At 45.6% G+C, this 25986-nt stretch overlaps 1 protein-coding gene across 2 annotated transcripts in view; it reads left to right on the top strand.

Moving 5' to 3' along the window:
- The window catches only part of SMS (spermine synthase), a 164843-nt gene that overhangs the window by 74557 nt on the left and 64300 nt on the right, over positions 1-25986 (top strand). For both annotated transcript variants that reach the window (XM_030202256.1, XM_030202255.1), the window contains one exon: positions 14706-14881. In XM_030202256.1, coding sequence (XP_030058116.1) covers positions 14706-14881 — 176 coding nt within the window. The remainder of the gene's footprint in view (positions 1-14705; positions 14882-25986) is intronic.

Raw genomic sequence — 25986 nt, 5'->3', positions numbered from 1 at the left:
GAAGAAATTTGCAAAGCTGCGACGTGGTCATCTGTCCACACATTCACATCTCATTACTGCCTGCAGCAGGACACCCGACGCGATAGTCGGTTCGGGCAGTCAGTTCTTCAGAACCTGTTTGGGCTTTAAGATCCAACTCCACCCCCCGAGGGCCCTGTTTGTTCTGTTCCAGGCTGCACTCTCAGTTAGTTGGTAAATTTTTTAGGTCAATCTCATTTATGTCCTCGCCGTTGCGAGGCCCAATTGACCATGGTTCTTGTTTTGAGTGAGCCTGGGGGCTAGGGATACCCCATCAGTGAGAACAAGCAGCCTGCTTGTCCTCGTAGAAAGCGAATGCTACATACCTGTAGAAGGTATTCTCCGAGGACAGCAGGCTGATTGTGCTCACAAACCCGCCCGCCTCCCCTTTGGAGTTGAGTCTTCCCTTGAAGTGTATTGTCTTGCTACATACTGGACTGGCCGGCTCGAGCCGGTTTCGGGCGGGAAGACGGCCGCGCATGCGCGGTGCGCATGGGCGCGCGAGGACTAGCAAAGGCCTTTGCTAGTAAACTTTCCGATGGAGGGGGCTGCCGAGGACGTCAACCCATCAGTGAGAACAATCAGCCTGCTGTCCTCGGAGAATACCTTCTACAGGTATGTAGCATTCGCTTTATTGACAATATTGTTCCCATAACAAACAAAAAAAGATGTATAAAATGAAAAATCCCACAAACTAAATAACAAAATAATATTTTGGCCTGAACAGTCCTATTTACACTAAAGCAAATTCAACATTCCTTCCTCTTTTTTTTTGGTAGCAATTCACCGCTGATATGATGCTAACAGTTTTTGATAGCCCCATAGGCATGTTACTAGGGCTGTTGGGCGATTAAGATGTTTAATCATGATTGATCTCGCAATGAAGAAAACATTAATGGGTTTACTGTACCTCCCCCCGCTGTCTGGGAGTTCTCGCCCTTCCCTCCTCCCCCTCCAGTGCAGGGCACTGCCATTTTGAGGTGGCACCCGCAGAGGAGGAGGAGAGTGCTATTCCCTCCTTCTCCAACTTAAAGGTACCACAGGAGGGTGTTGGGGGGGATTCTCCCCCCCCACCCCCCCCCCCCCCCACTGCTAGACCACTAGGGCTAGCCTTTGGGGAGGTTGGGTTACATTGGACCCTTGTTGCAGGCCCTACTGGATGATCAGGTCATTCGGTGTGTATGGGGGGAGGAATGTGTGAGAGGCTGGGGGTGGGGTGTCGGGTTGGTGGTGGTGAGGGGGCTTATGTGCTTGGGGGATGAGGGGTGTGGGGTCCATTGGACCTCCAAGCCCTTGTGGTGGGCCCAGAGGTCCAGGTTTGACAGGCCGGGAGACCCGTCCAATCTCTTCTGCGGGCGATGGAAAGAATAGTAGCAGCACAAACTATGGACTACCGTTCACATTTCTCCCTACTACACAAATTGCAATCAGGTTTCATACCGTGCTGTAGCACCAAGACCATCCTTACTACCCTAGTATCAAATCTCAGAAAAGAAATTAGCATAGGGTCTAAGATATTAATAATACAGTTCGATATGTCTAGCGCATTTGATGTAGTAGATCATAATATCCTACTAAACATACTAGATAACTTTGATATATGTGGCACAGTCCACAAATGGTTTCAAGGATTCCTGAAATCAAGATCTTACAAAGTGAAAATGAAAGGATCTTTATCCTGTCCTTGGTCACCGGACTGTGGCGTCCCTCAGGCCCTCTCCACTATCTTCCATACTGTTTAATGTAATGATGTCACCACTAGGTAACAGACTAGAAACAGCAGGATAAGCCAATGATTTTCAAAGATTTTCAGTGGACGGGGGTGGGAGGTAAAAAGCTTCAGCAAAAAACTGATAACCCGGCGTCTCCAGATTTTTCCACTACATAGGAACAATGAATCTCTTTGTAATAAATCAGTCACAGACCTCAATGGCGACTCATTTCACAAGGGCAACAAGCTCTTCGCTGGCCTTGCCTCTTCATTGGTCTGTATAGACTTCTGATACTTTACATTTTTTTTAATATACACACTTAATCTCAGTTTGAAAACTTTGTAAATTTTGATAGTTTTCATTTTTCATAAAAGCCTTAAAACTAAGGACTTAATTGAGGGACCATCAACCGACATGCGACATATTTTGCATCAGCTGAGTCATTCAGGGACTGGTCCTCTAAAAAAAGTAATAGAGTATTAATCAAGTCAAAAATAAATACAGGATATTACCAATTCTATGTAGCACTCAGCAAACTTTGTATGCCATAAACCAATGGCGGCATGCACCACATATTTAAATACCTTTTAGTCACATGATTCCCACCCAATCAGACAGAACCCGAAAGAAACCCCCATTCCATATCATCAAGCTGATCAATCCATAGACTGGTGGGTTGTGTCCATCTACCAGCAGGTGGAGATAGAGAGCAATCCTTTTGCCTCCCTATATGTGGTCATGTGCTGCCGGAAACTCCTCAGTATGTTCTCTATCTCAGCAGGTGGTGGTCACACACAGCAGCAGCTCTGGCTAGGCCTCCAAGCCTAATTTTTAGGTTTTGTTGAGTGCCTGGGGTTGAGGGCTCTTCTTGAGCAAGTGCAAACCTGGTGGCGCCAGGTCCCTCCTTTTCTCCCCCCTCCCGCTGGCTCCGTTAAAAAAAAAAAAAAAAAAAAATTTTGAACGTCCTTAAAGGCGTTTATTTCGACGTTTATTTAAACGTTTATTGCAGCTACTCACTGGGACACCAGGTCGTTACAGCTCGGAGCGGAAAGCAGGTAATTTTTACCTTTTTATAGCGGGCAGGGGGTTCCCCGATTGATCTCCACGTGGCATATGGCGTCGGAGGGCGAGGGCGCAAAGAGTCGCTCCCCGGATCGCTTAGGCGCTTCTAGAGGGGATGCGGGGGTCTTAAAGTCTGATTCGCCCTTGTTGGGTGACAGTTTCGTGACCGATGAGTGTCCCGGTCCTTCCTCCGGCGTGGCGGTTTTTCCTGCCATAAACGCCCATCCCCCGCTGCTCGCCTCCGCCATCTTGGCCGGCCACGCGGCTCGGACGGCTTCTTCGTGGGCCGCCCTTGAGGGAGACATTAATGCCATGGACGCCCTTAATTTGGGCGACGGCACCAAAGCGGCTAAAGTTAAGCGCCGTTTTTCCCGCGCGGCTCCTTCGCGAGTGTCGCGCCGGACGCCATTTTGGATGCGCAGCATGTCTCTCCCCCGCTCTTGCGAGCGCCGGTTGAGGGTGCGTCTAGGGCTGTAGCCCAGGCTGCGGAAGTGCACAGTCTGGGGGGTTTCTCCCCCGAGTTTGTTTTGCTGCTGCATCAGGCCTTCCTTATGCAAAACGCCCCTGCTCCCTCGTTTGATAAAGAGGTTGAGGTCCCCGGAGGTAAACGCCCTCGGGTTGATTCCCAGGCCTTGGAGGACCTTGTCTCCTCCGATGTAGATGAGGGCAGCGTATCTGAGTTCTCCCAACGGTCCTTTGCGGATTCCTTGGAGGAGACGGATCCCCGCTCGGTTGGAGCGGATGACCCCTCTGCAGCGCGGCTTTTTAGCTCAGAGGATTTGCCCAACCTGTTAGTGCAGGCCATGGGCATTTTGAAGATTTCCTCTCCGGAGGACGTCTCTCCCTCAGCCCCTGTTGGCTCTGCCAATATGCTGGGGACGAAACGCCCGCCTAGAACCTTCCACGTGCATGATGCCATGCACACCTTAATTTCGGCTCAATGGGATGTCCCGGAAGCGAGCCTCAAAGTGGCTAGGGCTATGTCCCGCCTCTATCCTTTGCCTGAAAGTGAACGTGAGGCCTATCTGTGGCCTACCGTGGATTCTTTAATCACTGCGGTGACTAAGAAAACGGCTTTGCCGGTGGAAGGTGGCACGGCCCTAAAGGACGCCCAAGACAGAAGATTGGAGGCGGCCTTAAGGTCGTCCTTTGAGGCGACTGCTTTAAGTTTGCAGGCCTCGGTTTGCGGTTCCTATGTGGCCAGGGCATGCCTGACTATGGTGCAGCGGGCTTCCCCCTCGGATCATTCCTTGAGGGCTGATTGGCCGGCCCTGGAATCGGGCTTAGCCTATTTGGCAGACTTGCTGTATGATGTCTTGAGAGCCTCAGCTAAAGGCATGGCTCAGACAGTCTCTGCGCGGCGGTGGCTTTGGCTGAAACATTGGTCTGCTGACCACGCCTCTAAATCCCGCCTGGCTAGATTGCTTTTTAAAGGCAAGCTGCTCTTTGGGGTCGAGCTGGACAAAATCGTGACCGATCTCGGCACGTCTAAGGGCAAGAAGTTACCAGAGGTCAGGGCTCGGGCTAGTACTCGTTCCGGTACCTCCAGAGGACGGTTTCAGGAAGCCCGTCGGTACCGCCCGGGCAGGTCGGGCTCCTCTGCCCCCTCTTCCTTCAAGAGGACTTTCTCCCCCAAGCAGCATTCCTTTCGCAGAGACCGCCGTCCCGGAGGTGCTCCCTCCGGTCCTCCCCCAGGGTCTCGTACCCAATGACGGGGCCTTGGTCCACGCCCCAGTGCAGATTGGAGGACGGCTGTCCTCGTTTCTGGGCGAGTGGACCACAATAACTTCAGACGCTTGGGTGCTGGAAGTCATCAGAGACGGCTACAAGCTAGAGTTCTGCCGACCCTTAAGAGACGGGTTTGTACTCTCTCCCTGCAAGTCTCCGGTCAAAGCTGTGGCAGTGCAGCAGACCTTGGACAACCTGATCCGCCTGGGTGCGGTCGTTCCGGTGCCAGAAAATCAGATTGGCAAGGGACGTTACTCCATTTACTTTGTGGTACCAAAGAAAGGAGGTTCTGTCCGGCCTATCCTCGACCTCAAAGGGGTCAATCGGGCCTTGAAAGTGCGGCACTTTCGCATGGAGACTCTCCGCTCTGTTATAGCGGCAGTGAAGGCAGGAGAGTTCTTGGCTTCCTTGGACATCAAGGAAGCGTACCTGCATATTCCCATCTGGCCTCCTCATCAACGCTTCCTGCGTTTTGCAGTCCTGGGACGACACGTCCAGTTCAGAGCCCTCCCTTTCGGGTTGGCTACTGCTCCGCGGACCTTTTCCAAAGTAATGGTGGTCATCGCGGCCTTCCTGCGAAAGGAAGGAGTACAAGTCCATCCTTATCTGGACGACTGGTTGAGCCGAGCCCCCTCTTATGCAGAGTGCGGCAAAGCTGTGAACCGGGTGGTTGCTCTTTTGAGCTCCCTGGGGTGGATCATCAACTGGGAGAAGAGCCAGCTGCGCCCGACTCAGTCCCTGGAGTATCTGGGAGTTCGATTCGACACCCAAGTGGGCAGAGTGTTCCTGCCAGACAATCGGATTGTCAAACTTCAGGCTCAGGTGGACCAGTTCCGAGTAGCCTCTCCTCTTCGGGCTTGGGACTATGTGCAGCTGTTGGGCTCTATGACGGCCACGATGGAAGTAGTGCCCTGGGCCAGGGCTCATATGAGACCACTACAACACTCTCTGTTGCAGCGCTGGACTCCGATGTCGGAGGATTATGCTGTGCGCCTTCCCTTGGACCCAGCAGTGCGCAAGGCGCTGAGCTGGTGGCTGCAGACAGACAAGTTGTCTGCAGGAATGCCTCTGGTGACCCCAGAGTGGATTGTCGTCACGACGGACGCCTCTTTGACGGGCTGGGGAGCCCACTACTTGGGAAGGACAGCGCAGGGGCTCTGGTCTCCTGCAGAGGCAAAGTGGTCTATCAACCTCCTGGAACTCAGAGCCATTCGGTTGGCGCTTTTGGAGTTCATCCCGGTACTGGCGTTGAAGCCAGTACGGGTCCTGTCGGACAATGCCACTGCTGTGGCCTATGTCAACCGCCAGGGAGGTACCAAGAGCGCCCCTCTAGCCAAGGAGGCCATGAATCTATGCCAGTGGGCGGAAGCGAACCTGGAACAGCGGTCAGCGGCCCACATTGCCGGAGTCATGAATGTCAAGGCGGACTTTCTCAGTCGCCATACCTTGGAGCCCGGAGAGTGGCAGCTATCTGCTCAGGCGTTCTTGGACATCACGAAGCGCTGGGGCCAGCCGAGCCTAGATCTGATGGCGTCATCGGCCAATTGCCAAGTGCCGCGCTTTTTCAGCAGAGGACGGGACCCTCGATCCCTGGGAGTAGATGCTCTTCTCCAACAGTGGCCGACACAAGAGCTTCTCTATGTGTTCCCGCCCTGGCCCATGTTGGGCAGGGTGCTAGACCGGGTGGCAAAGCATCCGGGCCGGATAATCCTGGTGGGTCCGGACTGGCCCAGACGTCCCTGGTATGCGGACTTGATCAGGCTCTCAGTCGACGATTCTCTGCGACTGCCTGTGGAGCAGGGCCTGTTACATCAGGGTCCCGTGGTGATGGAGGATCCCTCCCCCTTTGGTCTTACGGCCTGGCTATTGAGCGGCAGCATCTGAGAAAGAAGGGCTTCTCAGACAAGGTCATCGCCACTATGCTGAGAGCGAGGAAGCGCTCTACTTCTACTGCTTACGCCAGGGTTTGGCGTACCTTTGCAGCGTGGTGTGAAGCAGGCTCACTTTCTCCCTTCACTGCTCCAATTTCTTCAGTGTTGGCGTTCCTGCAAGAAGGTCTGGAGAAAGGCCTGTCGCTCAGTTCCCTTAAAGTCCAGGTAGCGGCTCTGACTTGCTTCAGGGGCCGCCTGAAGGGTGTTTCCCTGGCTTCACAGCCAGATGTGGTGCGCTTTCTTAAGGGAGTTAATCACCTGCGCCCTCCTCTGCACTCTGTGGTGCCTGCATGGAATCTCAATCTGGTGCTAAGAGCATTGCAGAAGCCGCCTTTTGAACCCTTGTCGAGGGCATCTCTGAAAGACCTGACGTTGAAAGCAGTCTTTTTGGTGGCTATCACTTCAGCCAGAAGAGTTTCCGAGCTCCAGGCGCTCTCATGTCGAGAGCCTTTTCTGCAGTTCACTGAGGCAGGAGTGACTATTCGCACAGTGCCTTCCTTCCTGCCCAAGATTGTTTCTCGCTTCCATGTGAATCAGCAGCTCTGTCTCCCTTCCTTTCGTAGGGAGGACTACCCAGAGGAATACTCTGCTCTCAGATGTCTGGATGTGAGACGAGTCATCATCAGATACTTGGAAGTGACCAATGATTTCCGGAAATCGGATCATCTGTTTGTCCTGTTTGCAGGTCCTCGTAGGGGTCTGCAGGCTGCTAAGCCTACAGTGGCAAGATGGGTCAAGGAAGCCATTGCAGCGGCTTATGTGGCCGCGGGGAAGGTGCCGCCTATCCAGCTGAAGGCTCACTCCACAAGAGCTCAGGCGGCCTCGATGGCAGAGGCCGGTTCCGTCTCCTTGGAAGAGATATGCAAGGCGGCAACTTGGGCTTCGGCCTATACATTCTCCAAGCATTACCGCTTGACTGTGGCTGCTCGGGCGGAGGCCCGGTTTGGAGCTTCAGTGTTGCGGTCAGGGATTTCTATGTCCCGCCCTGGGTGAGTACTGCTTCGGTACATCCCACCAGTCTATGGATTGATCAGCTTGATGATATGGAAGGTAAAATTATGTATCATACCTGATAATTTTCTTTCCATTAATCATAGCTGATCAATCCATAGTCCCTCCCAGATAGCTGTACTGTTTATATTCTGGTTGCATTTCAGATTCAAGTTTAGTCTTCAGTTCCTGTTCAGGAAGACTTCGTGTTCAAGTTATTTTTTCACTTGGATTCTTCAAGAGTTGAGACGAGTTTGTGTTACAATGAGCTGCTGCATTCCTCTCCCCTCCGTTTTACGGGGCTGGATTGAGATTTAAATTCTGCCGGCACTCCCTCCCGCTTCGTGCGGCTGTAGGGCAGCTTTGTACCCCTCCCGCTTCGGCGGGGTTAGGGTCAGTCAGCTCCTCCCGCGGTTGCAGGATAAGCCAGATCCCCCCGCATCGGCGGGTGTGGTGTCCCTCCCCTGCTCCGCGGGGATGAGCTGGACGGATTCCCCTCCCCCACTTGTGTGGGGATGAGCTGGGTTAATTCCTCCCCCCCCCCCCCCCCCCCTGTTTCGGCGGTGGTGAGCTGGGCAGTGTGTCCCTTTGTGGGTGTAATTCTCTAAGTGCTGAGTCCTGCGGATGGAGCTTTGATATCGACATACTGAGGAGTTTCCGGCAGCACATGACCACATATAGGGAGGCAAAAGGATTGCTCTCTATCTCCACCTGCTGGTAGATGGACACAACCCACCAGTCTATGGATTGATCAGCTATGATTAATGGAAAGAAAATTATCAGGTATGATACATAATTTTACCTTACATCAAAGAATTCCATAAGAACATAAGAGTAGCCATACAGGGTCAGACCAGTAGTCTTTCTAGCCCAGTATCCTGTTTTCCCAAACAGTGGCCAATCCAGGTCACAAATACCTGGCAGAAACCCAAATTGTGGCAAAACTCCATGCTACAAATCCCAGGGCAAGCAGTTGCTTCCCATGTCTGTCTCAATAGCAGACTACGGACTTTTCCTCGAAGAATTTGTCCAAACCTTTTTTTTTTTTTTTTTAAACCCAGATACACTAAACAGAGAGTAGGGTTAAATGGGCAGTATTCACAATGGAGAAGGGTACTTAGTGGGGATCCTCAGGGGTCTGTGCTAGTACCACTGCTTTTTAATATATTTATAAATGATTTAGAGATGGGAGTAACTAGCAAGGTAATTAAATTTGCTGATGACACAAAAGTTATTCAAAGTTGTTAACTCGCGACAGGATTGCGAAACATTACAGAAGGACCTTACAAGACTGGGAGACTGGGCGGCTAAATGGCAGATGACGTTTATTGTGAGCAAGTGCAAGGTGATGCATGTGGGAAAAAAGAACCCGAATTATAGCTATGTCATGCAAGGTTCCACGTTAGGAGTTACAGACCAAGAGAGGGATCTGGGTGTCGTCGATAATACACTGCAACCTTCTGCTCAGTGTGCTGCTGTGGCTAGGAAAGCAAATAGAATGTTGGGTATTATTAGGAAAGGTATGGAAAACAGGTGTGAGGATGTTATAATGCCGTTATATCGCTCCGTGGTGCGACCGCACCTTGAATATTGTGTTCAATTCTGGTCGCCGCATCTCAAGAAGGATATACTGGAATTGGAAAAGGTGCAGGTAAGGGCGACTAAAATGATAGGAGGGATGGGACGACTTCCCTATGAAGAAAGACTAAGGAGGCTAGGGCTTTTCAGCTTGGAGAAGAGACGGCTGAGGGGAGACATGATGAGGTATATAAAATAATGAGTGGAGTGGAACAGGTGGATGTGAAGCGTCTGTTCACGCTTTCCAAAAATACTAGGACTAGGGGGCATGCAATGAAACTACAGTGTAGTAAATTTAAAACAAATCTGAGAAAATGTTTCTTCACCCAACACGTAATTAAACTCTGGAATTCATTGCCAGAGAACGTGGTGAAGGTGGTTAGCTTGGCAGAGTTTAAAAAAGGGGTTAGAAGGTTTCCTAAAGGACAAGTCCATAAACTGCTACTAAATGGACTTGGGAAAAATCCACAATTCCGGGAATAACATATATAGAATGTCGCCTCCTTGCTGCCCTCTATTAATTTCTTCAATAACCCTTCAATGCAAATCAGATGTATGTTTGTATTTTAGCCATTGCTGTACTATAGGTGCTATCAACTTTTTAGTATTTGTATGTGATTTATGTTCAGACAGTTAGTTTGATAGGGCGACTTGAACGCACTACTTAAATTGAATCGCATGGACAATTCAAACCATAGGTCTTTCCTAGTCAACCTGTCCTAGGTTTTTTGTTCCACTGCATGGATGCCATAAATTGAGCTGCCTGGACCAACTTCGTGGTTCAGTGGCAGTGTATAGCACTGCCATGTGGAAGGTATCTGACTTCATTCCTAGTTCAGGTCGTCTTGCAAGTGAGCAAGGCCTTGGGATACCACAGAGGAAGCATTCAGAGTCCCTCGGGAAAAGGGGGAAGATAATTATTGTGCAGTGGTGACACCTAATGCTCTGGTTTAGGCCTCTGGAAGGAGCTTTGATGCATGGTCCCCCTGGCCGAGGACAATCACTAGCAATGGCCAGTCTAAAGTGTTATGAAATGGTTGGGCGGAAGGGACATGTATAAAATCTATGATTTGGTTTAGCATGAAGGTTCTTGACGTTGGATTTCACACCTAATTCCATATGAGCCGGAAACCCAAAGGAGCAGGAGGAGTCTTGCAGATATGAAAAACAAAAGCTACTCATGCGTTTTCTTCCCTTCTTTGCCTGGGGCCACAGTCATTCTGGTTTCTTGCCTGGTATTTGTGACCTGGATTGGCCACTGTTGGAAACAGGATGCTGGGCTTGGTGGACCTTTGTTCTGTCCCAGTATGGCAATACTTATGTACTTCTTGCGTTATTAATGCTGAACCAGAACTAATGCTTCCCTCGGCTTCAGTTCCTCATACATGCTGCCTTATATTCGCCTGGTTGGTTTTTATCCACAAAATAGCCAAGAACCTTTTTTCTCATCTTTTGTCCACAGCCCAAACCCTTCTTTACTTTTGATAATTGTCTTCATTTCTACAGGTGCCTCCTCTCTGGGTGCCAAACCCTCCAAAGTTCAGTGGCAGCAATCAAGTTTGCTCTTCTGCAAACATGTCCCATCCCTGCCCCCCTCCCTTTTCAGGCCTTGCATTCCTCCTTTGGCTTTCCATGTCTGCATTGATATTCAGATGTTTCCTTCCCGGTGAAGGGAGTAAGAATGTAGGATTTAGTTTGCAACTTTTTCAGTAGCAGCTTGAGACGTATGCAGTTCATGTCCTGCATCCCTCATTCTCGCATTTCATCTCCATTTCTTGTTACACCCATTCCTGCACCCTGACCTTGGCATAGGCCTTTTCCATCTCTTTGTTTATGTACAGGTTACTCTTAACCTCCATGTCAGTAGTAAGAGTGAGATTGAATGGGCCTCTGTAATGCCATATTGCCCAAGTAGTGAGGACTGGAAATGGGGTGTGAACTTGTATGTGGAAATTGAGGGGGGTCGGGGGAGGAGTAGGGGGAGTGTGGGTGGTATTGAATAGGAGATGCCTGAAGTTGGGAATAGGGGCTTGTGTGGCATAGCAGGAATATGTATAGAGGGCTTAGTTATTGGTGGGATACCTGGGGTAGTGATGCAATGTGTGTGTGTGTGGGGGGGGGGGGGGGTTGATGTCTGAGGTGGATACACAGGAAGGATGTTGAGGACGCTATAGAGGATCTCCATGGTCAGCTAAAGACTTTCATTCTTGGGATACCAGGAGGAGGTTACCAGGGCCCTATCTCTGAACCTGTTATTTGGTCATCCCATGTGGCCAGGCAGCAGGATGAGAATCTCCTGCTCCTATGGCTCTTGGTCTCGTGGTATAAACTTCATAATCTCATGGTTCGTCATGAGACTTGGTCCAGCAGAAGCTAATTGTGCACTTAAAACACCCTTCTGAGGTGGTGCAGGAACACTGCTGGAAGTAAGTACAGCATCTGCTGTGGTGACCTATTCTGGGATGCTGCCACCGCCACTCCCCTGCCCCTTATGCCCCTTCCAAATTTTATTACATTAGTAAGTGCAGCATGTCCAGTGGCAGGTGTCCCTGGGATCTTTGCTGGGCTTGCTCCATGTATTTTCCCTTTCTGCCCTGTTTCTGGAATTACTCCTTGCCGTTGGCTAACTGTCTCTGAAGATTCATGTATCTAGGGAGACATTCAGGAGTGGAACACCATTACCACCTCGGACAGAACTTTAAAGCTCTCCTCACCTTTATGTTGGGTCCTATGTATATACAGCTCTGCATTGAGGTGACAACCTGAGTCATTTTTGGTTTTATCCTTCTGCGTGCAAGGCGATGCAGTTCTGATGCTGAATTGATTTCAATTATGAAAAATATGGCTACCATTTCTTGTATACAGTGGGGTAAAATGAGGGCAGACTGAGCTTGCCCCCCACCCCAACACTGGATTATGAGTTTATGTACTCAGGTCTTTGAGCCATTATTGTCGATGGCTAAAACTGCTACCTTTTTTTTTTTTTTTTTTTTTTAATTGTACTTTGTAGAGAACTTGTCTTATTCATCGCATTATTCTGTTCAGATGTTTTTACCTAGTTCAGCCTTGCATATAGTATATTTTTATATATTCTTTGTGCCCTATATTGGAGAAAAAAAAAACCTATGGCTGCATGTTAATCGTTAATCACGGTTTAAAAAATTGAGATTAATGATTAACCACCCTCCCTCTATTCCTCCCCCCCACCCACGTGCCCAATCCGGCATCTTTCTCCCTTCCCGGCCTGCCGGCAGCTCTCCTCTCCTGGTTTACCTTATTTAAGTCTTCGCCCTGCAGTGGCTGTGTATTGAAACGCTGCCTTGGCCTGCATTGGGCCTTTCCTTCTGACTTGTCCCACTCCCTTCTGACACAACTTCCTGGTTTCAGAAGGGGGCGCTGGGTCAGAAGAAAAGGGCCCAGTGCAGGCTGAGGCAGCGTTTCCATAAGCTGCCATTGCAGGGCGAAGACTTAAATAACAAGGTAAATCGGGAGGGGAAGGGAGAGCTGCCTGCAGTCCAGGAGAAACAGCAGGCGAGGAAGGGAGAGTGAACACGGGCAGGAGGGGAGGCACATTGGAGAGAGAGAATGAGTGAAGGCACAGGGGGGCACATGGAGAGAGAGAGAATGGGTGAGGGCACAGGGGGGCACATGAGTGAGAGAATGAGTGAAGGCACTCTCCCAAGCTAACATTAACATAGTAGATGACGGCAGAAAAAGACCTGCACAGTCCATCCAGTCTGCCCAACAAGATAAACTCATATGTGCTGCGTACCTGTTCAGTGGTTGGTGGGGTAGCTGAAGCCCTTCCAACCGAAGAAATCTGCCCGAGTCACCCCTTCCTCCTTGTACTGCTTCAGGAGCGAGGAAGTCAGTCTCCAATGCTTGCACTTCCTAAGAATGCGCGGTTAGTGCATGAACTGAGTGAGCATGCTTGAGGAGTGCCAGCCTCGGCAGCTGGAAGCACCTTGCTGACTTCTTGCTCCTGAGTCAGCACAATGAGGAAGGGGGGATGCTTTGGCAGTGGATTTCTTCAGCTGGCGAGGCTTTGGCATTCCCACCAGCAAAGGTATGATATCTAATTTAGGGGGGTGGGGAGGGAGAAGAAGTACATGCCCCACCCCCACCCCATGAACAGTTGGCTATGCCCCGACCAATTGTGTGATTAAAAGTTTTAATCAAAAATTAAGTACAGGTCCAGCTCAATGCCTGAGTGGTGGTGATGGTGCACTGCTGTGTGGAGGAAGCTGGGTTCAACTCCTGGCTTCTACTTCCTCAGCTAGGGCTAGGAATGATACAGAGGATGCATTCACAGCCTCTGGTATGGAAGTTGTAGGTTTGCACAAAAGTGACACCCAGTGGTTGAATGTAGGGTCTGCAGTTGCAGAATTCTGAATGGGTCTCTGATGCATGACACCTGGCCCTGGACTGCCACTGCAATTACTGGACCTAAAGCAAGTTGGTAGGGAAGATAAAATAAAATAATGGAATCAGTCCCTAGGTTATTGGAACTAGGGCTGGGATATGGACCGTGAGCCTTCACTACTGAGCTAGAAGCCCAGAGGAAGCAGAGGTGCATTATCTGATCCAAAAGAAAAAAAATCCAGTATTTATAGCACCATTAAGAAATTTTGGGTTATTTTTATTCACTTTCTATTTATTGTTGTTAACAATTGATTTAACAAAACCAGAACTTTGTACACTCTCATTTCTTTTGAGGATTTCAGCATTTATATAGATTGCCATAAGCAAATGGGATATATGTTACATATGTTCACATGTTTGTTCAACTTGCAGAATCCCTCTTATCTGTGTATATTATTAAACATAGTACTCTTGTCTGAAAGGTCAATATGTACTGTTCGGGTGTGTAAATAATAAAGTGACTGATGGGGCTCTTTTGTGTGGTTTTTGCTGGTTTTTCTGTTTCCCCAACTGGGGGTCAGGGTATGTTTTGGTGGGTGAAAGGAGGGTATATTGATTCGTGTCTTGATTGTCCAGTTGACAGTAGTTGTTGTTTGGTCTTCCTTTCTCGAGTGTTGGTCAAGGCAACTCACAGCATTATTGAACTCTGATATAACCCCCCTGATATTTAAAACCATTTAACCGTCCAGAAACAGTTTCTGGTTAGTTAAATAGCACTTGACCGGCTATCTGGAAGAATTCAGTGGGAGATTGCAGGTTAGCGTAGCGGATAACCGGTTATATCTCGCAATATAACCGGCTATCTGCTAATATTCAGCACATCGCCTGCTAAGTTTGGCGTCCAAATTAGGCCGCCAAAATAGGCCTATCTTTGGCTAGTTTAGACTTAACCAGCCAGCACTGAATATTGGCTTGGCCAGTCAAATTTAAACCTGCCAAAAATGAACCGAATATTCAGTGCCGGTCACTGGAAATGGCCCAGCATTGAATACCTGGGCTCAGCGTAAGCCGAGGAAGGCAGCCAGCTAGCTCCTGCGGTCTGAATGTCAGCCCCGATAAGTCTGTATCCTAATGAAGCTACAATTTTTGATTTCATCTACAAGGATTTTGGATGCTGCTCTTTTACGTACAAGGTTTTAATACAGAGATGTGTGTGTGTTAACATTTCCTTGCCTGAGTGGGGCATTTGATTGTAATTAGGCTGCTTGGGAACCTGTGAGTAATCTTATATATGACTTGAGATTTCTGCCCCTGCCTTTTCCAGTTTGCCGGCTATTACTCGTGGAGGCACCATTGACAGATACTGGCCTACGGCGGACGGGCGGTTGGTGGAATATGACATTGATGATGTAGTGTATGACGAGGAGTCGCCTTACCAGAACATAAAAATCCTGCATTCAAAACAGTTTGGAAATATTCTTATCCTCAATGGGGATGTTAGTAAGTATGATACTTTCCTTAAAGTGGGACAACGGGGGTGGTCTGTGATATTCTTTTCCCCAAACCCGCTGACAATATGTTGTGTAAATTCTTTCTTTTTCACATGGTTTTGTGACACTGAGACCTATATACCAAAGATTTTCCCCCACTGCCTGGCTTTTGGAAATATGCTTACCACACAGGTCCCTCTCGCTGGCCCCCACCTATGCTTAGAAGTGTGTCCGGAAATGTATGTTTATTTTTGTTCTTGATATACCACAGTGGTTTACAAAAACAAAAATACAAACTTTTTTTACCAGCGCATGAAAAAGTTCAAATGACAAATGATAACCGATTGTTGTTTTTGTGATTGGCAACCTGTACTTTGGTCCAATCACTATTGGGGGGGGGGGGGGGGGTTTACAAAGTGTTGGTAAACCCAATGTGGGCTTAATCGCACGCAAACCCAGAACTGCTGGCCCAGCGTGGGCATCGGCAGTAGTTTCGACTCGAGTTACCACGGGAGCTCTTACCGCCATCTCAGTGGGTGGCAGTTTATGCTCCCCCCCCTGCATGGCCACACGATAAGAGTAATCTGACCACATGGCCATTTTTTAAGAGTTTTTTTTTTTTTTTTACCTGCTGCAGTAAAAAGGGCCCTGGTGTCAGGAAAAACAGCCCTCACCGTTTCCACGGGGTGCTTTTTCCCACAGCTTTGTAAAAGGACCCCTGTATTTGTAACTTTGAATGTGATGTTCTCTCGTATATCTCAGCGACCTCAAAAGAAGACTGTTATTAGTAGAGGTAGGATTGATTCACAGATGTTTTGGAATGAAGTTAGCTTGTTTACAGTTAAATTTTCTAATCTAGATAATTTTTTTTCTGGGCTAATGAGACTTATTTAATTTTAGATAAGGTGGCCCCTTACTGTGAAAGACAATTACCTTAGAGGTGTTAAGAACCTTTGGTACTCCCTCCCAATTTTAAAATCTCTTAAATGTGAATGTCAATGAAACTGGAGAAGGTCTGGTGATTTAGTTTTTAAAAATCAGTGGAGGAAATTATTTTTCCAATATATATTGGTCATCTTTTCAGACAGTTTCAAGTTCTGAGAATGAGTTGTATTGTTAAGAGGCTTTCAACTACTCACTGTCCGCTAGACATTTGTCCAGCTGGCTTGTTGGCTGGTGCTCCTTTTAAGTATAATTGATTGGGTGGTGTGTTTGGTGAATGCTACCCTATCTCAAGGTTGGTCTTCTTTTGGAGAAATTGTGCTTGCCCCAATCCCGAAAGGCATTGATTTAGACTCGTCCTTAACAGCAAGTTTTAGTCCAGCTGCAGGAATTCCGTTTGTTACTAAATTGATTGAATTTTCGGTGGCCTCTCAAGTAATTTTATTGTGAATAGTAATGTTTTAATTTCATCTCAACACAGTTTAGTACTGAAACCCTTTTGATAGAAATGATTTCTTGTGTTAGAGATATTAAGCCAAGGCATTCAGATGTTGCTTTTGCAATTTGATGTATCTTCAGAGTTTTGACACTGTTAACCATGACATCCAATTATATAGGTTGTCAGAGATAGGGATAAATGGAACAGTGTTGCAGTGGTTCAAAGGCTTTTTGAAACATAGACAATACTTGGTGTTGAAAGATGGCATTTACTTTGAACTTTGGGTTCCCTCATGTGTTTCACAGGGTTCACCAAGGAGGTTGGATGAAAATAGATGGGGATGATGTCAAAACATTGAAGCCAATTAGGTCAGCTTCTGTTTCCCCTTCCTCGCGCAGCCGTCATCTCAGTACACTCAAAACAAAGCAAGCAAACATAGTAGATGACGGCAGAAAAAGACCTGCACGGTCCATCCAGTCTGCCCAACAAGATAAACTCATGTGTATACCTTACCTTGATTTGTACCTGTCTTTTTCAGGGCACAGACCATATAAGTCTGGCCAGCACTATCCCCTCCTCCCAACCACCAGCCCCGCCTCCCACCACCGGCTCTGGCACAGACCGTATAAGTCTGCCCAGCACTATTCCCCGCCTCCCACTAGGAGCGCAAAAAGATCAGCACGCTCATTCCTCAATCTCCACTACCCCAACTGTAAAGGGCTAAAATATAAATCTACATACGCAACCAGTTTCTCCTACATCTGCACACAACTATGGAACGCACTACCGAAGGCAATAAAAACAACACACCTATGAGCTGCTGCATCCACGTTGTTTTTTATTGTTAATAACATTTTTATTTAATCTCACTTATATTTTCAAACATGCCAGTTTGTGCAGCTTACGGATTTACGCAGAGAAAGTATAATAACGGAATAATTTTTCATAGGTAGAGTAGTAATTTGCTATAAATCGTAATCAGTTTTTCATTTGGAAGGTCTGGTCATAAGGGCACCCTAGCATGTATTATATTGTATGCATAGTTTTTTTTTTTTAATCCCCCTGGTAAAGGGCAACTAAAACAGACATCGTGTTATGAGAATCAGGTGCTCAACATTTAAGGCCCTGTTTACTTATGTGCGCTAAGGGCAAGCTAGTGTTTTTAGCACATGCTAATTTTAGCATACGCTAAAAACGCTAGTGCACCTTAGTAAACAGGGCCCTTAGAGTTTCTATATATTTATTTATTTACTTATGTCATATCCCACATCAAACATGAATTAGGTTGAAATCTGAGAGCACTTAAAACCTTTTTTTTCCCCTTGTGCCTAAATCAGAAGAAAAAAATGGCATGTGGTAACTTGCTTCTTTTGTTTTGTGGATTGCAGTGGTATATTATAAAAATGCACGTGATATTTAAAAGACAGATATTGAATAATGAGGGCAGAGCCACGTTCATTCAGAAGTCCAGTCAGTCTACATGTGCAAACATTGTCCAGTTCAGCACACTGTTAGCCACCAAGTTCATACAAAGTTAATTATGTTCAATGGAAAATAAATCTGTTGGCTCAGGTTGCTTGCTGTGTGAATATTCCATCACTTTCATTATTTCTACTAAGTATTAAATATTAAGGTCATTTGCTTTAAAATTTGTTTTCTTTTCTTTATCCAGTCCTCACATGCACATGGTTTTGCTTTTTAAACCCAAAGGTGAATCCTAAGTGTGGTTGAACAATGAGGTATAAACTGTGTTGTTTCTGACTTTAATTGTTTTGGACTGTTTTGGGTCCTGCTGATCTGTATATCTGTTGTCTGGAATTTTGGAAGATGGAAATGAGAAAATAAGTTTTGGATGTGCTCTGTAGAAGTTGTTTACTTTTGCAATGTGTGTATGGATGCCTGTTCTGGTGTGTGCATATAATAATATTTGAATAACTGTCTATATTTAGCCTTGATTTTTGAACATGCGACATCATTAAAGGACAGACTTTTAAATGCCTAGTTGGGTATATATGCTAATCTCCACTTTGTTAAATGTTTCAGACATGTCCATCTATTTGCTCCCATGATATAACTGAATTCTATTATTCTGTCACAATTCCTAATGTAGAGCCACAAATACTACTAATACTTAACACTTCTAAAACGCTACTAGGGTTACGCAGTGCTGTACAGTTTAACAAAGAAGGACAGTCCCTGCTCAAAGGAGCTTACAATCTAAAGATCAAAACAACCTTTTAGGATGGATAGCGTTCACAATGAGCTTCTTTTGTTATCGACCGGATAGAGATAAGTTTTCAATTTTGACACAATACGAGTCATCACAAGAACAAAATAGAAGAAAACTAATGGACTGCATCAGGGTCTTATAGCCCATTTAGTTATGTTGAAATAAGAAATCTGCATGAAACAAAATATTTTTATTTTGACTTGTAAAACTACTTGCCCCCGAAACAAGGTAAACTTCTATAAAACAGATAATGTGATTCCATGTGCTCCAATGAGAGTTTGTTTACTTCCATTTAATTTCAATATATTCCATCTTTATAATGCCAGGCTTCTCAAGGCAGATTACAACAACGGTTAAGATGAACCCATCAGGAGACAGGATATCCTCACAGAAATTTGGCCATCTGTATTGTATAAAACAGTGTAGAAAAATTAGCATAAATACAGAGTTTTTATAACAGCTGTTTCTACCAGCTATAATATTTTAAGTTTTTCTAGTGATATTCAAATTTTATTTCATGATATTTATATCTAGATAAGGGAAACTTTCAAGTGAATTGAAAAGCTATCAAATAAGTAAAAAAATAAAAAACCTTTTGTCCTCTACCTTCTCATTGCCTATCCAACTGGAACAGCTTTAGACCTTTTACAGATGAACTGCGCATAGGCAATCCCTTATTTCTAATAATCTTTTGCTGTTTTGAGTGTACTAAAATGGCAGCAAGCTCCGCCTACTGGCTTCAACCCAGATAATGCACTAGATAGGCTCACCCCAACTCCTGTTTTCATCCAACCTCCTTGGGGTTCACCTGTATCTCCCTTACTGTATAATATTTGCATGAGTACATGGACTATAATTGTTAGCAGGAGAGTGCTAAAAATATACCCTGATATATTTCTGTTGATTCCAGTGCAATTGAAAATACATCAGTTTACTATAAGGGTATCGAAGATTATGGAACAAATTAGATGTTGGTCTCTGAATTACAGACTAAATACGTAAAATACAAAATTTTTGAGATGCGGTTTGAAAAAGGATATTCTAGAATTTGAGTATCTGATGTTCATAGTGCTAGTTCAATTAGTAATTTTGTCGCTGTTGGACTATTGCAATTCTTTATACACTGGGGGGTATATTTGCTAAAGCTCTATAGGCACATTAGCATTTTTAATGTGCGTTAATGGCTGGCGTGCTTTAAACACATGCACCCATAGGAATGTGTTGGCATGTTAGCGATTAACGTGCCTTAACTTTAAAGGTGCGTTAAAAAATCTACCGCACCTTAATAAACATAACCCTGGGTTATCAGTAAAAATGAGAGAGTTACTTTTGTTTCAAAATACAGCAGCAAGGTTAATATGTCAAAAATAGATTTGACCATGTGACCCCTTTGTTTGCTGGAGCTACACTGGCTGCCAGTTGAAGTACGTGTTAAATTTAAACTGTATTGTTTGGTATTTAAAACATTGTATGGAAATGTTCCTGTTCATTTTCCTTAATTAGTCTACTGGGTGATCATTCTAGAACTCGTAGCCATGAGCGTTTGACTTTCTTTTCCACCGGTTAAGGGCATTAGATATAAGAGGATTTATTCAGGGTCATACTGGAATTCATTACCTCTGTCCGTCAAAGTCTGTCATATAATATTTTTAGGAAGATATTAAAAATATGTTTTTTTTGAAAATCCTCTCTGATTTGATTATGTAATGCATTAGGAATAATGCTTTGTTAATTTTTGTTTGTTGTAACCTGCTCTGAATCTATGTGTTAGAGATTTTGTGTGATAAGACTAATAGCATACTAAAGCAGACTGGGAAAGGAATGCCAATAATATGATAGAAAATAGGAAATCAAGAGAGGATGTAGAAGTTAAAGAACATTGTTATAACTCTTATCAGCTATCCTCCTCCAGAGTCATGACCCAGAAAAGCCAATTTAAATAAATGTGTTTTTGCAGCTGTTTTAAATTTCACAGAATGCTCAGCGTGTATCAGTACAGGCAAATACACAATTCCTTAGCGTCCCTCCGGACCGGACCAGGATTGGACTGATGGGTTGTGCTCGCCTACCAGCAGGTGGAGACTGAGAAAAACTCTGACTCTTGAGAGCCAATAGGAGCCCTGGCCATGTGACCTTAGCCTCAGTATTTTCTCAGTCTCCCAGCAGGTAGGAAGTGAGCCCTTTAGTCTCTCTCTATCTCTTTCTCTTTTAGAGGTTCATAATTACAACAACAATAATACTACCTCTTCTTCTGTGCCTAGGAATTCTCTATTAGACGCTGGGCAGGTAGGAATTTCTTTTTCCTTTCTTTTACAGCCTCTGGGGGTGTTAAACTCGGGTGTCCCCGGGTCCCTCCCCCCTTCCTCCCCATCTCCCACATGTAGCTGGGAAGGGCTACCCTTTGTTTAGAAAGGTGTATGTCTTTGGGAGAGGCAGCCACTCTAGAAAGTCACAATTTTAATGAGCAAGCTCAACTGTTTAAAAAAAAAAAAAAAAAAAAAAAAATGTATATACCCAGGCTGTTAACGAGCAGGCAGCTCTGTGCTAGTCTACTTCTCTTCAGCACTGTCTTTTCTAACTCGAAAAAAAAAAAAAAGAAACTTAAGAGAATATTTCTCTTTGGGGATTGTACTTTAAAAGAGTTAAAACAAATAGAAGGAAATTACGAAGAGAAGCCCTTTTTTTCTTTCCCCAGATTTTTCCTGGCAGTCAGCCCGGTTGTGATTTATTATGCTTGCGGAGTTTTTTTCTTTTCTACTTCAGCTGTGAAAAAATAAATAAATAAATAAAAGACTTTAAAGGGCGATTTTTTATTTTCACAATTATGTTCCTCCGTTTTTCTGGCGTTTTAGTAGCTGTGAATTGAAATTAAAAAAAAAAAAAAAAAAAAAAAATGGCGCGAACCGCTTCGGCGCGCGCCCACTCTTCTCCGATCGGTCTGAAAAGCTCAGGATGTGCTGCGCTGTCTATTAGCGTCGGAGGAGAGGCTAAAGCATGTTTTTGCTCGGCACTGGAGGGTAACTTTTTGCTTCCTCTACCAGCGGCAGCGATTTCCGGCTTCTTCGTTTGCGATCGCATCTCCTTTCATGTCCTCCGTGTTTTTTCTTCTTTGATCCTCGTTCTTTTACTTTGGGCGCGCTAGGTAGCCATGTTTGCCTCCAGCTGCAGTTCCCTTTACGAGGCAGCGTTTCTCCGGTTCGGTTTTGTTTTTCTCGGGAGTGTAGAAGGAAACGGAGATGTTGTTTCTGGGGTAGTCTGGGGATTTGCAGCAGACGGGTATTTCCCTCGGGTCTTTTCTTCTTTGGCCCAGGGTCTGGCCATGGGTCAATGACTGCTTCTCTATACTATATGTTACATAAAGACTCATGTGGGCTCTTTGGAGCAGGGATTGTCTTTCTGTGTGAGGTGTTCTGCGCTGCGGGCATCTGGTACCGCTATACAAATGTTAATAATAATTATAATAATATTTTGCTTGTCCCTTATGTTCTTAATGTCAGGTCACCCTTTAGGAGATACCTGTATGTTTTGGTGTCGATATCTTTTGCTTTTGTATTTGGTCAGACTGTTTGATATTTGTGTGTGAGTAGATAGAGCACAGTGAGGATAGAGCACAGTGAGGACCTCTTTCACAGTATTTTTTGCCTTTTCTCATGTCAGGTATTTGATTTTTGTGGCAATTCAGGTAGCTGCACTTGCTACAGTCCTGTCTACCAAGCTCCCAATCATTCAGCTGCCTTAGCAGGCATGCTTTATTCATGTCTTCCCTTCTTTTCCAACTGCCTTGAAGCCTCTCATATTTCATTTTAGCTTTCTTCTGGTTTTTACAGGACATATGGTCACTTAGAGAATAAAGTCATCCTTTCACTTAAAGATAGTGGACGGTCCTCAAACCATCTACTCGTGTTTTTCTCTACTCTATCAGTTCAGCATTGGCAGATTATAAACATCCTGGTTTGGTCCAGTATGCCTATATATACCATCTGCTATCTCTTCCTTTTCCTTAGAGACCTGATGTTATATCAAGCTTTCTTGAATTCAGATACAGTCTTGTCTACACTGCCTTCACCAAGTGGCTGTGGCACAACTTCACTTTTTTCATTTTCATTCTATGCGCCTTCACTCCAGAGTGTTCTTTCAATTGGAAGGGGATTCAATCACTTCCTGTGTATTTAGGCCATAGGTACATAAGTATGGTTATGCTGGGTAAGGCCTAAAGTCCATCAAGTCCAGCATTCATATCTAATGGGCATAGGTACATAAGTTTTGCCATTCTGGGGAAGCTCAAATGTCCACCTTTCTACAGCCAGAACAGCATTAAAAAAAAAAAAAAAAAAACCTCTCACGAGAGTATCGAACAGAAATCTCTGCTCCAAAAGCAAGGCTGTGCAGTAATTCTGCAAACTAATGCATACAATATTTGTCATGGCTGTTCACCACTAGGAATACTGGGGACCCTGGGCCTAGGTTCGGTGTTTTAACCTGAAACAAGCTCAACATTCATATCTATTGGGTGTGAGTCTGGTACTACTACTTCTACTACTTAACATTTCTAGAGCGCTACTAGGGTTACGCAGCGCTGTACAAGTTAGCTGAGAGGGACGTTCCCGGCTCAGAGGAGCTTACAATCTACATCTCAGTGAGGGAGGACGCATGACCGTGGTACGTGGATTAGTGATATGTGGATTAGGGAGATCCAAGAAATTACAGGCCGGTGTCTCAGACGTTCATACTGGGACAATTTTTTTCTGTCCGGAGCGTACTACCATAGCTGGTGGACTCCTATAGGTGGACTCCTATATTCAGAACTTTCTATATTCAGAACTTACCCAACTATGGAACGCCATAGAGATAGGGTTGGAGTTTGTAGCCCTATTTCACTGGTGTCCTTGGTCACCCTTCCTCTTCTCCTCAGGATCCAGAGAATGGTTAATTTTTTTTTTGCTTATGCATTAACCGGTCATTTTCAGCAGTACTCTCTCTTCCGTTTTTATAGATCTAAGAGGATGTTCATTGCGCTCTTAGGGTCATTTCATTCTTACCTAGACGACTGCCTAATTGGAGAAAGTCTTATCAGCAGAGTTCTCAGGTCACGCACCGGGTGTTGCATTTCTTACAGTCTCTAGGTTGGGTGGTGATTGTAGCCAGGCCTCTCATTTGATCTCTCATCAGATATCTCTGATTTTCTCTTTGTTTAGTCAGGTTGGCGCACAGTCTTTTGTCTCCTCTGGAAACATCCCAGTTTATATTTTTCTTGGTGACCTTGGGCCTTCGGCCATTTCCTCACTCTATTCTGCGGAATGCAATTTTACTTTCTAATGCACAAGAAGGAATTTTCCTTCATCCTATTGCGCTATTTAAGTGTCATCTAGTTATCTCAAGAACCTTAGTTCTGTCATTGGGATGCTTCGTGCAGTACACTTTTTGGCAGAAGCTTGGCCTCAGCAATTCTTTTTACCTTCGGGTGAATTTTGTTTTCCCTACTGACAAACAAGGCGGAGAGAGCTATGTTGGTCCTTGCCATGGCAATGGGTTATGTCTTCCGCCAAGGAGGAGTTAAGAGTATACTCTTGAGTTTGTACACATTTTTTCTTAGTTGTGTCACCCTGCATTTAGGTGAATGGACTCTCATTTTTTCAGCCTTACTTCCTTACTGCGACACTTCAGGGCTATCTCTTTTTGCCTTCAGGCTCACGAACATTTCTTGCTTCTTCCGTTCAGCAACAGTCTTGACGGAGACAGGGACAGATGCCAACGTCCAGCAGGGGTTTTTCAACCTTCTTTATGCGTTTCTTCCGTCATCTCACTAGCAGAACCAAGGCACCCTTCTACATCCGGACCCCCAGTCACTCAAACTTAGGGCGTGGTTACTGGGTCCGCAACATCTTTGATATTTTCGCAGGAAGTACTTCAAGTTTTAATTGCTTCCAGACAGAAATCTACATTAAAGTCCTATGAATCAAAGTGGCGACAGTTCACTCTGTGGTGCTCCTCTCGCCACTTCATACCACAAACAGTACCATTTTGCATGTTTTGGAATGTCTTCTGCATCTTGCGAAACCTTGTCTGTCTTACTCCTCCATTAGAGTTCATTTGGCAGCTCTATCAGTGATGCATGATACTGTTGACAACCGCACGCTTATGCAGCATCCACTGTCAAAGCGGTTTCTCAAAGGAGTCCTGCACCTGTACCCCCCGCTTCGTCCACCAGCTAGGTGAACTAGGTGAACAGACTCTTAAAGTTCTGTTTTCTAGTAGCCATAATTTTTTCTATAAAGTTTTCCTCTTCAAGCAGGGTTTCCTAGTAACCATTGCAGCAAGTAGATCTATGTGTGGAATACTTCTACGGTTGGTAACTTCTTTTTGGTCTGCTGTAGTTTAAAGTTTTCACCTTTCCCAATCGGTTTTTTCTTATTGGTTTTGTCCTTCTAGCCAGTAGGAGTAAAAGTCTTTCATTGTTTCTAACCCGCTATATCGCGAAGGATCAAGGAAATGAGAATGTCTATTTCTCTTCTCGCTGAGAGGGCAGTTCCACAGCGTATTACAACATATTCCACAACTTCAGAAGCGGGCTCTATTCTTACTATGGCGATTTTTGGTGCTCTCGGTGCACATTGATAAGTTGGCAACTTAGTCCTAGTTTCATTTTATTTTTCTCATTGGGTCACACTACATGTTAGTTGTCGCCAGGTGGCCTATGCAGCATGAACATTTCTCTGCAGTTTTCATAGGGTCCCTCCCTTCAGATTACTGCTTTGGTACTTCCCATCAGTCCAATCCTGGTCCGGTCCGGAGGGACGCTAAGGAAGGAGAAATTAGATCTTACCTGCTAATTTGCTTTCCTTTAGTCCCTCCGGACCGGACCAGGCCCCTCCCATGTTCTCTCTACTCTTTAGCTTCTTTTATTAAGTAGAAAGTGTATTCAGTAGGAAGAGTATTCATTCCTTTACGATTCGTGGAACAATACTATATATATACAGAACTTTACCTGGTTTATATTGCTGGTGAGCTCAATTGCTGGAATCTATCTATAAAACCTTAAATACGCCATACCACTTCTCTGGTGAGAGTTGTGGCTGAGCTCAGTTGCTGGAATATCTATAAAACCTTAAATATGATTTACCACTTTTCTGGTGAGAGTTGCTGGTAAGCTCAGTTGATGGAATATATATAAAATCTTAAGTGGGCCATACCACTTCTCTGGTGAGAGTTGCTGGTGAGCTATAAGACAAGTGAGCCATACCACTTCTCTGGTGAGAGTTGCGGGTGAGCTATATTATACGTGAGCCATACCACTTCTCTGGCGAGAGTTGCTGGTGAGCTATAGTACAAGTGAGCCATACCACTTCTCTGGTGAGAGTTGCTGGCGAGCTATAGTACAAGTGAGCCATACCACTTCTCTGGTGAGAGTTGCTGGTGAGCTGTAATACATATCGGGCCATACCACTTCTCTGGTGAGAGTTGCTGGTGAGCTCTGATACTTGGCATTGCCGAGTGCTTTGTGGCT

This window comes from Microcaecilia unicolor, chromosome 4, assembly GCF_901765095.1.
Source record: "Microcaecilia unicolor chromosome 4, aMicUni1.1, whole genome shotgun sequence".
In the NCBI taxonomy this organism is placed as follows: domain Eukaryota; kingdom Metazoa; phylum Chordata; class Amphibia; order Gymnophiona; family Siphonopidae; genus Microcaecilia; species Microcaecilia unicolor.
Note: the sequence above shows the minus strand (reverse complement) of the source record. Positions and strands in the feature narration are given on the sequence as shown.